We start from the raw sequence: 12,053 nt of genomic DNA, 5'->3' as shown, positions 1-12,053 counted from the left end.
CTGTCCTTTAAAGAAAAGTTTTATTGAACTACTGCATTTCTACACAGTTGTTACAGAATTTTTATCCAATCAATAATCAACATTAGTATATAGTATTAAGCTTATCAGAAACTCCAGACAGCTTAACTATGTAATAATTGTTGCACTGGGAACTTCTAATATGTTGGCAAGTTTCCTACTGCTTTAGTAACATTTTATCAAAGACGGTTACCTACCTTTTGGTAACGGTTGTTCTTCGAGATGTGTTGCTCATGTCCATTCCATGCTAGGTGCGCGTGCGCCCACATGCATAGCAGCAGGAGGTTTTTCCCTTAGCAATATCCATAGGGCTGGCTCTGGCGCCCTCTGGAGTCCCACACTCATGTGCCAGTATATGGGTCACCATTGGCCCCACACCATCTCAGTTTCTTCTTGCTCCAACAGCAGGGACGGAGGGCACGTCAAACAACAGATACCTCTAACTATTCAGCTATTTACAAGAAAACAACCGAGAGTCGAGAAAAAATGCTAATGGCACTTGCAAGAGCAAAGAGTGTTCCAGCCACCATCACTGGTGGTAAGAAGGAACTGAAAGGGTGCGGGGCCGGCAGCATCCCATATACCAGCGCATGAGCACAGGACTCCAGAGGGCACCAGAGCCAGCCCTACCAATACTGCTAAGGGAAAAATCTCCAGCCACCGTACACATGAGTGTTCGCACACCTAGCATGGGATGGACATGAGCAAGCACTCAAAGAAAAAACAATACAGTAGAACAATGGTGGGCCACCTGCAGCCCATCAGGGTAATCTGCTGGCAGGCCGCAAGACAGTTTGTTTACATTGACTGTCCACAGGCACGGCCACCCGTAGCTCCTAGTACCACGGTTCGCCATTCCCTGCCAATGGGAGCTGCAGAAACCAGCAGCCAGCATGTCCCTGCAGCCCATGCCACTTCCCGTAGCTCCTATTGGCCAGAAACTGTGAATCGTGGGCAGTGGGAGCTGCGGGCAGCCATGCCTGTGGACAGTCAATGTAAACAAACTGTCCCGCGGCCCGCCAGCAGAATACCCTGACGGGCCGCAGGCTGCCCACTACTACAATAGAATCTCAGAGTTACGGACACCAGAGTTACAAACTGAGAAGTCAGCCACATCTTTCATTTGGAATTGGTAGTATGCAGTCAGCAGCAGAATCAAATTAAAAAAAAAGTACTGTGTGAAATATAAACTACTAAAAAAAATAAAGGGAAAGTTTTTTAAAAAAGGAAAAGGTATGGAAACTGTTTCTGTGCTTATTTAATTTAAATAACAATGGTTAAAAAAAGCATTTTTCTTCTGCATAGGGACGTTCCAGAGCTGTATTAAGTCAATGATCGGTTGTATACATTTGAAAGAACACCTATAACGTTTTGTTCAGAGTTACGAACATTTCAGAGCTACAAACAACCTCCATTCCCAAAGTGCTCGGAACTCTGAGGTCCCACTGTATCAAGGAATCAATTATGTGCTTGGTACAGTAACTTTAGCCCACAGGTCACTTTCTAAAAAGTATCAGTATTTTTACAAATAACTTAAACTTGCTGCACATGTTGGCAGAAATTTACGTCTGCATTTTCCATTCCCTGTGGTGGCAGCTTAACAGAGACGCCTTTAATGTGGATAATTTGGTCCTCAATCCTGAAAAGAGGTGGCAAACGGTAGTTTTTCTTCCCAGTGACTTTCAGTGCAAGTTGTCAGGGTGAACAAATACTGATTTTTTTTAAAACTAAAGAAAATCTGATTTCAATCAAAAATCCAATTTTTTAATTTAAACAGATTTTTTTTAATAAATTTATTTCAGATTTGAAATTATGACAATCTATACTAATGCCTAAATTTATTGTAACCTCTTAAAATAAATTAAATACAAAAATAATATTAACATTTGCTGTCCAGTGTTAAAGAAAGTCAGACCACTGAACTGGTGGAAGGCTCTGGCTAAGCACCTGGAACCAGAGCTTGCTGAAGTGCTAAACCAGCTTTTGACAGCAGTAGCCTCTTCTGCAGGTGCAGAGAGAGTATTTGCTGTACTTCAGCTTATTCAGCTAGTTCAGTTCAATGACGACTAGCTCATTCAAAGTTAAGAAACCAACTTGGAGTTGAAAAAGCAGGAAATCTGAATAAACTATAGGAGGTTAAATTCTACTAGCTCTAAAATCTTAAAAGACATGTGGATCAGAAAAAATTAGTTTAATTCATTAGCTACAGATATTTCCCTTGCTTAATAAATCAGTTAGTTTTAAATGCAAAAATATGTTTTGATCAAGTTTTTTCCCTCATGTATCTAGCACTTTGGAGTAGCTTTATTTAACAAAAAAATAAAATGCTAGTTGTGTATTTTTAATTGAATTTTATTTTCCATCCAAGAAGGGCTTGACAAATTATAAATAAAAAAATTAATCTAGTAAATAAGAAATGCATTGTTCACCATTTTCTAACACAAAAATATAAACATTAAGATGAATCACAGTAAGTTAAGCTATTTCATTGCTTAAATAAACGTGCATAGATATAACATATCCTCCTGATCAGCAAAAAGAACCGCCAAATGTAGTGTACAGATTATATTCAATTGCAGATAACATGTTTTAATGGTAACCAAAGAGAATCAACCTTTCTTTAGGAAAAAAACTAAAATGCACGAAATGCAAAACATGATTAAAATCAATTATCTAAATCAAGCTTTTCTGCTTGCTGATTTAGATCAATCCACCCTGCAAAAGCTGGGGACCTAACTGATCTCTGTGTTTCTGACAATCCCTCCCATAGAGTAGAGGTGGGCTTGCCCAATTTTCTCCTGGTAATATTTCATTTAGATTTATTAAATATAGAACCAAAATACATCAGCCATCCCAGGTGCTGGGCATCCTCAACAAAACATGAAATTCATAGTATGTATGTACAGTTTGAGGTTGGCATTTTGGCCTTTTTCCGGTAGATCTGATTGAAGTCTTTGGGGAAAACAGAGTAGTTTGTATCCCATTATTTATAGCAAACTACATTATCCAAACTCAACGTTCAATAGTAGGGAAAACCTGGACACACTGAACGAACAGCGCAAGGGTTTTACAGTTTACAGCTAATCTTCTATCCTCTTAACCCAACTCAACAGAACTGATTCAGCTTGATCTGTGACTTTCCACAGTCTAACCTTTAAACACCCAGTGGTTATATAAAAACTAAGCCTTGCCCCACAGATTTAAATGAGATTGACCTCTTGCTCCAATAAGACAAACAACATCCTTTAGAAGAATGCAAAGTCTGGGACAAAACAGCTAAAGCAGCTATCTTTAAAATAAGACAAGAAAAAAGAAACCCAGCTCCCATGGCAGGCTATGTAAATGCTGCCAGATGCTAGACTCAATCTCTACTACATGAGATGGTGCTACACAGCAACTGGGCCTATGAAAAACAGCAGTCTAGAATTTACATTATAAATAAAGGAGAGCACGCTGACACCTGATATTGTGGTTTCATTCAGAACCAACTCCAATTTTCAAAGTGAACTTCAACAGGAGTCAGCTGGTGCTAAATCTTCAGAAGAGCTCAGTGTCCAGCAGCTCCCACTGAGAACAATGTTCTCCCCTTCACCCGAAAACAGCAGGAGCTCCTAACCCAGGCGTCGGCAACTTTTTAGAAGTGCTGTGCCGAGTCTTCATTTATTCACTCAAACTTAAGGTTTCGCATGCCAGTAATACATTAACATTTTTAGAAGTCTATAATATACAACTAAACTATTGTTGTATGTAAAGCAAATAAGGTTTTTAAAATGTTTAAGAAGCTTATTTAAAATTAAATTAAAATGCAGAGCTCCCCGGACCGGTGGCCAGGACCCGGGCAGTGTGAGTGCCACTGAAAAACAGCTCACATGTGCCATAGGTTGCCTACCCTTGTCCTAGCCACTTAGCACCTTAGAAAACATGGGTCTCATCCAGCCTGGCAATTCCAAATGACTTCAGGTGGCAGTGAGCTCACAGATTGCATGAAAAACTATTTCCTTTTTGTCAGTTGTGAATTTCTCACCTTTTAATCTCATGGCACGTCCCCTTGTGATAGGAGACAGGAAGAGCAGAAGTTCCTGATCTACCTTTTCTAGAAGACAATTCATTATTGTAGGTACATTTATCCTATCCCCTTCTCATTCATTTACTTTCTAAGAACAATCCCAGTCTTTCAATCTCTTCCTAGGAAAGTTTTTCCAGGCCCTTATTCATTCTCACTCCTCTTCTCTGAGCTCTTCCAGTTCTACAATAGCCTTTTCAAGATTAGGTGACCAATACTGCACACAGTATTCAGAAGAAGCCTCTGCTTACCTTTGGCCATGATGAAAATTGACCATTTCATCCTATTCTTTGCTTTCTGTATCCTAGCTAGGTTTTTTCCCCCTCCATGAAAATTTGACCACTTCTGTCCCACCACTACGTTTGACCAGTTCTCTGCACCTCATATAACTGCCAATCTGAGACAGTCTTGGGCCATGTTAATGTGGACTTGAAACGTCAGCTCAATATGTACAAACACGGACTGCTTTCCAGTAGTGAAACTTAGAGATTCCCCATAGGCTCCTCAATGCCACTTAAACCCTCATTAAAGGTTTGGAAACTCACCCCAAAATATGTAGACGTATCCGACATAAACTGCAGCTGGGATGAATGCTAGCTGGCTGAGATTCAACCGAGACCAGCAAAGACTTCCCCACTTTGATTTAACATCTTATTTCTGATTTGGTTTTGTGAGACTGTCTGAGAACAATGGAACAAGTACTCTCCAAAAGTAAACAGATTGTTTTACTTCTCTGATGTCTGACAAAGGTTAACAAAGTAACCCCTCCCCCCAAATGACACAAACTAAGGCTTGGTCTCCACTACAGCTTACTTTGGTATAACTCACACCCCCGAGAGATGCAAGTTACACCAATCTAAGCACTGGTGTAGAAAGTGCTGTGTCAGCAGGAGAGCTTCTCCGACCAACACAGCTACTGCATCCCATGGAGCCGGAGTTTATGCCAAGGGGAGAGCTCTCTCCCACTGCACAGTGTCTTCACCAGATGCATTGCAGCAATGCAGCTGACTTTGATTAAAACAATACTTGAATTTTATCTTCAGCACAATCGTAAGAAAAGAAGAACATTTCAACCTCTTTAGTAAAATGCAGGGACCAACTTTAAAAAGTAGAAGCTTTGAGTCAACAGTACCTGCTGGGTGCACAGCCTTTTTGAAAATCAGATAACCCTGGATCCTGACTTTGCGCAATTTTGAAAAACTGGAGACAGTGTTTTCTTGGGTGTCCAAAATTACACTTTAACCTACAGAGTGTATAAAACTCTTTTGCCTTGTAATAATTCTTAACTGAACAACAAAATGACATACCTCACAGTCTTTATGGTTAATAGGATACAAATTTCAAATATTTTTAATCTATTTCAAAATGAAGACCAATTCTGTTAAAGTTTTCAAAGAAGTAGAAAGTATTCCAATAACAATCTCTAATCCAGTGCTTCTCATAGGCGATCCACCACTTGTTCAGGGAAAGCCCCTGGCGGCCCAGGAAGGTTTGTTTACCTGCCGCATCTGCAGGTTCGACCGATCGCAGCTCCTACAGGCCGCGGGCCAAAGGACGTGCTGGTCGTCACTTCCTGCCACCCCCATTGGCGTGGAGCAGCGAACCACAGCCAGTGGGAGCTGCAATCAACCGAACCGGCGGACGCAGCAGGTAAACAAACCAGCCCAGACTGCCAAGGGCTTTCCCTGAACAAGCAGCGGCCCAACTTTGAGAAGCACTGGTCTAATCTTCTTAGAGTTGCAACAGATTCTATGAACATATAGGAGCCATTTCAAGCATCCTTTTAACTAGTCAAAGGATTCACACAAAAGAGTACCACACACAATTTATCAGTACTACTGATGGGAATTGCTTGCATACACATACAGATTCCAACTGAGATTTCAATTCATGTATTCTTTCACACAAACTACCAAAAAGAAGAAGTCAGGAAACATCAGAGCACAATAATTTCAGGGGACTAAACACAAAGAGGAAAAGGGATTTTTTAGGTCTGAGTGGCAGTTTTGTTATGCCTCTCACTCAGGTTAGTAGAACAGCTTTTGCCAATTCTGAATGAGAGAGATTTTCCTTTGTACTTGATTTTTAGATGCATTTAGTTCACCTGATAAGTGCTGGAAGTGGATTTCTCCACTTATCAACATTACAGTTACAGCCCAGGAATTATCACTGCTGGCCCATAGAATATCAGGGTTGGAAGGGACCTCAGGAGGCCAGACAGATTTTTGCCCCAAATGGTCCCCTCAAGGATTGACCTCACAACCCTGGGTTTAGTAGGCCAGTGCTCAAACCACTGAGCTATCCCTCCTCCCAGTCAGTGACCAGGACGGATCATGGGGGAGGGAGGGGTTAGCGAACACTCACCAGACACAGACGCAGGCACATACAGTGCTTACTGCTGTTATTTGTGCATTTTACTTATTTTCTTTGCAGTTAATTTTTTTGCTTTGCTTTGCTTTTAATTAATTCCATTTAGCGTAAACACCAGATTGGTCAGCAGTCAAGGAAAACTGTATTGCGTGTTCACAAAAGAGAAGTCCAGGTCTGCACCTCAAAGTTTAATAGCTACCAATGGCTCACAGAAATGGAAGCTCATACTCTCCCTTCAATCACTTATATAACTTAATACAATGAGGGGGAGATGTAATGACTGAGCCAGGACATAGGCTGGGGCACAACTAGCAGCTCTCTGCTTGAAAGAGCTTAAGAAATGTTTAAATTATCCACATTATACCACATGAGCTGAACCAGGAACCCTACTATCCTCAGTTTAAGTACTACTCCACCTCCTTTCCAATTAAAAATCTTTATAAATAAAATATATTTCAAAGTCCTTTCGGGGGGAGGGGCTAGAAAGCTCAGAGCATTGCTTAAGGTCAAGAGTTTTTTGATTTTATGCCAACATAGGCACTAATTGCTAACGCATCCTTTTCTAGTTCTCTTTGAGGCTGTAGCAGCAAAAGTGGCAACAGTTTTACAAAATGAGAAGCAGCATCTGCAGACATACTAAATGGAACAGAATCCAAGCCAGAGGCCATCGGAAAGTTTCCATTACCTAAATATGTACCATTGGGATTAAAACCGGTGTTTGAAAGAGATGGTTGTGAAGTTTCACATATACTTAAAGCATTTATGAAAATTTGTTTTAAAAAATGTTTCAGTTATTCTCCAAACAATGGCTCTCAAACTGAGGTGTGAAACTCACTTCTAGGTGGTCTGCAGAGCTATTTAACAAGGATAAATATATGGAGATATACCTATCTCACAGAACTGGAACAGACCCTGGAAGGTCATTGAGTCCAGCCCCCTGCCTTCATTAGCAGGACCAAGCACTGATTTTGCCCCAGATCCCTAGGTGCCCCCCTCAAGGATTGAACTCACAGCCCTGGGTTTAGCAGGCCAATGCTCAAACCACCACCACCCTCCTTCAGTATTCAGGATCTAGATCTAGACAGGAATTTGAGGTTTTCTGAAGGCTTCTCCTAAAACAGAAAAAATAAAAACCTTTTTTTGCATTCAGAGTAGCTGCTTCATAGCTTTCCTTTTTTGTGTTTTTGAGTAAGCAATACAATGTGTACAGAAAAATGCAGAGTGGGGAGCACAGGCAACTTGGGGGTTAAGTCTTACTCTATGGGAAGACCCTACCCTGAGGGACAAAAATAGACCACATAGCTAGAAAAGGGGGGACAAAGGCAAATATGACCATGCAGCAGATTACCTTTATTTCGATCCTGTCTCCTTCAGGCCATACTAATGTTCTCCCATGTAACTATGTACTGTAGTTGTAGGGAAGGATGGACTTAGGCTGGGAAGAGAATTATCCCCAAAAAAGTTACCCACAAAACAAAAAACAGCTTTGAAAAACAGTGCTCTGGAAGAATGAGTGATATTTAAAGGATGTAAAGGCTACTAAAGCCAAGCTGAATCACACCTTACCTGGAAAAGCGTATGGGTTCAGCGATCCCCTTTTAAGGCACTTGGAGCAGAGGATGTGCACAGTGTAGTAGAGACCTGGCCACTCTTGAAGCAGTACATTCAGTTCTTCCACTAAGGGAGTAATAGCTTGCCAGGCTGTCCATATATTTGGTAGAGATGCGTGACTAGCAATAGACAGAGTATCTGGTTGCAGAGTGCTCCGAGCAGGCCTGTAACTCACCACCACAGGTACTTTCCCCCTGTAGGCATAAATCTGGTATTTGCCATCAGACCGCTGAACCACATGACTGTTAATCTGGACACTGTAGCGTGCAAATAACCCAGGAGGGAAAATGAAGGGGAAGGTGTATTCAATCTGTAACTGTTCAATGACAAGAGACTGTCCACTCAGGTTTGTACCATTAATCCACGCCTCTGCATGGGGCACCTCATTCTTCACATAGCAGGGGAACTTGTACCAGGCAGTGGCCCCATTGAGGGGCTTGCATTTGGGCTTATTGATGCAGTAGCAGAGCCCCATTTTCTCCAGCAGCTCCAGGATAAGCTGCAGGTCCTCCCGGCTCTGAATATGGGGCTTAAGAAGCAGGCGGATAACATGGGCAGGAAGGAGCCCATGCAGCAGGAATCCTTCCACGTAGTGGTGGAGCTGGGTGGTTCTCAGTTCATCTACATGGGTGTCACTGAGCAGTTTCTGGAGCAGCACTGTGGTGTCCTGCTGGCAGAAGACATTGAGGATGTCAATGAGCCTGGGCAGATTGTGGAATACATACTCCCGCAGAGTCAAATGCTCCTCAAAGTACAGCAGCTTGCCACTTTCATGCAGATAGGACAGGGCGCTCTGGAGTCGGTCCTCGGTCAGGCCCGCCTGCAAGCCCAGCCGTGCTGAATCCCACCAGCTGAGCCACAGTTGCTGAGCCTGCGGCTGGAAGTGCAGCTCTTCCAGCACCTGCCAGGACTTGGGTAGCACCCGATGCAGGTTTGGGAAGATGTCCCGGTGCTCAGCTACTGACAGAAGCTTGTCCCGCAGGCGGCGCACCTGGTAGTGGTCCTGGCAGCTGATGGCGAGCACCGGCGAGAGGATCTGCGGCCGGTGGTTGAGCAGATACTGGAACTGGGCCTTCTTGCGCCGCAGGTTCTTGTCTGAAACCCCATAGAAGACAGCGTGGGGGCTGGAGCAACGCAGGTCAAAGTCCTGTCCCAGGGCATCGTCCACCTGCTGGGCCAAACTCTGGAGTCCCTCTGCATCCCGCTTCTCCTGCAGGGCAATTTGGTGGTGGATGTCCAGGCACTTTTCCTCCAATTCCCGCTCAGCACACAGGTCAGCATGGGTGCCCACCATGCACACTACAGCATGGGGCACTTTGGCACCTAGCCAGTGCAGGAAGTAGCCCACTGCAGAGTAGAAGCAATGTGGCGTGTAGGCACTCAGGTTCACCACCAGCACATACAGGGCTCCCGGCGAAAGGAAGAAGGATTGGATCACATCATAGCTAGGGTCACCTGCCAGCTCATACACAATGAAGGTCAGACCCTTCTCTACATCTGCTGTCCAGTCCGTCACCTCGATGCCCTGGCTGGTGCCTGGAAGTCCTGCTACCAAGGTTGTCAAGGGGGCGTCTCGCTCCAGCAGCATGGAGAAGTGTCTTATCTGGGCTTCCCCATTAACTTTTGGGGATGGAAACAGGCAGACATCCTGGTGCTCTAACTTGATTTTCCCAGCAACTTTAAGGGACGGAGACAGCAGCGAGTCCTGCTGCTCAATGGAGGCATATCCTAGAGAGGAGTCTTTTGAAGACAAAGCATCTCGGGGCTCAGTAATGGAGCTATGTCCTAGCTGTATTTTCCCAACACCTTCGGGAGTTGGGACCAGAGTGATGTCTTGTTGCTGCTGGGTTCTCCCAGCATCTTTGCCAGCTGCAGCCAGGGAAGAGTCTCTCTGCCTCTCCTCCTCCATCAGGCACCTTCTCAGCAAGGTCTTGCCAGCATTCTTCAGGCCCATGAGGACCAGCTTGAGCCGGGGCCTGAGAGCAGGCTGGGAGTGCGCCAACTCCTGCTGGTAAGCGGCAATGTAGGGGATGCCCTTCATGCAAACCTCGTAAGGGGGCTGGATGAGTGGGTTGTCCTTGATCTTCCAGAGTGTGACCCGGGAGAGCTGCCCAAAGCCCTCGGGCAGGATGGCGATCTGGTTGCCCTGCAGCACGAGTTCCTCCAGGCTGTGGAGCTGAACGACAGAGTCGGGCAGGTAGCGGATGCGGTTGTTGTCCAGCCAGAGGGTACGGAGCTGGTGCAGCTGGCAGAGCCGGGTGGGCAGTAGGGTGAGCTGGTTGCGGCTCAGGTAGAGCTCCTCCAGGCTGGGCAGGGCAAGCACGGCCTCGGGGAACTCGCCCAGCAGGTTGGAGGAGAGGTTCAGCATCTTGAGGCGCTGAAGGCGGCCGAAGCCGGCAGGCAGCACCCGCAGTTGGTTCCCATCCAGCATGAGGCTTTCCAGGGCGCCCAGCTGGCACAGCCCCTCGGGCAGGCTGCCCAGCCCCGTGCCACTCAGCCACAGGATCTTAAGGCAGCGCAAGGCAGCAATGCCCTCGGGCAGGACGCGCAGCTGCCGGTTGCCAGAGCAGTCCAGCTCCTCCAGCGCGCCCAGCTCCAGCAGCGGCGCCGGGAAGGCGGGCAGCTCGTTGTGGTCCACGTCCAGCGAGCGCAGCCGCTGCAGGCGGCCCAGCGCCTCGGGCAGGCGGCGCAGGCGGTTGAAGCTCAGGTCCAGCTCCTCCAGCTGCCGCAGCGCGCCCAGCCGCCCGGGCAGCGCCGCGCCCTCCGCGCCCAGCTGGTTGTGGCTCAGGCTCAGCTTGCGCAGCTCCCGCAGCGGCGCCAGCGCCTCGCCGTCCCCCAGGCCGCCCAGCCGGTTGTGGCTGAGGTCCAGCTCGGCCAGGCGGCCCAGGTGGCGCAGCGCGGCGGGAAGCCGGGCCAGGCGGTTCCTGCGCAGGCTGAGGACGCGCAGGCCGCCCAGCGCGGCGCCCAGCCCCTCGGGCAGCTCCTCCAGGCCGCGCCCGCTCAGGCTCAGCGCCGCCGGCTCGCCCGGCCCAGCGGGCAGCGGCGGGCGGCGAAGCGCGGGCGGCCCGGCGGGCTCCGGCTCCTCGCGGGGGCCCAGGCTCAGCTGCCGCAGATTGCTCCGCAGCTTCCGTGCGCGCAGGGCGGCGTCTCGCCAGCGCCGGGCCGCCGCGGGGGGCTCGGGCTCGGCCATAGCCCGCGGGGAGCGGGGCTGCCCTACGGGCCGGGCCTGGCCGCGGAGCGCTGGGCGCAGCCCCCTCTAGCCGCCGGCGCCCCGGCAGCCGCCAGCCCCATGCTGCGCGCCGGGCCGGCTCCGGAGAGAGGAGCGCTGCGCCGCGCTGCGCTGCGCCGGCCCGCCCCCGTGCGTGGCCGGCCGCCCCCCGGCCAGGGGTGGGACACAGCCCGGCCGCCAGTCTCCGCCCCCAGCGCCGGGGACGCCGCCCTCCCGGCTTCCTTCAGCCCCGCCTGGGCTCAGCGCCCCGCGCCCCGCGCCCCGCCCATCCCTTCGCCCCAGTGCCTGGGAGCGGCGCCCCCGGGCCCCGACAGCCCGGCTGCCCCACATCTGGCGCCCTCCCGGCCGCCCCCCGGAGCGACGGGTCTGCCTGTAGAACAGCGCCGCCTACTGCTGTATCCTCACCTCGGCGGGCTCCCAGCACAGCAGGGTCCCCTTGAGTTACAGGTGTCACCGGCAATGCTCTGCAGCTGCTCCCAATGAAGCCAGTCCGGACTCCGGTGTAGCATGGCTCTAAGCACACTGTCTTCAGGGCAGGAGCCGATCCGGCTTCGCCTCCCTGGGTCTGACCTCAGAGCAGGGCTGTCAGCCGCCTGGGGACCACTAGCTCTGGGGGCACCGCTCTGCTGGGAGCCGGGACAGATGGGAAGCAGTGCAGCAGGTAAGAACGGGGCTGCTGGGTCCTAGAGAGCACCAAATGCAGCACAGTCTGAGGGAGGAGTTGGCTGTTGGGGTCTCTGGGAAGGGGTGGGGAAACGAACT

General features: G+C 48.6%; 1 protein-coding gene across 1 annotated transcript in view; it reads right to left on the bottom strand.

Moving 5' to 3' along the window:
• MFHAS1 (malignant fibrous histiocytoma amplified sequence 1) overlaps window positions 1–11,252 on the bottom strand; it is a 39,351-nt gene extending 28,099 nt beyond the window's left edge. Inside the window, exon 1 of the mRNA XM_030565100.1 lies at window positions 8,018–11,252. Coding sequence (XP_030420960.1) covers window positions 8,018–11,252 — 3,235 coding nt within the window. The remainder of the gene's footprint in view (window positions 1–8,017) is intronic.
• Between the last annotated feature and the right edge of the window lie 801 nt (window positions 11,253–12,053).

Source organism: Gopherus evgoodei, chromosome 5 (assembly GCF_007399415.2).
Source record: "Gopherus evgoodei ecotype Sinaloan lineage chromosome 5, rGopEvg1_v1.p, whole genome shotgun sequence".
Lineage (NCBI taxonomy): Eukaryota > Metazoa > Chordata > Testudines > Testudinidae > Gopherus > Gopherus evgoodei.
The sequence above is the reverse complement of the archived record's forward strand: the minus strand, read 5'-3'. Positions and strand labels throughout refer to the sequence as shown.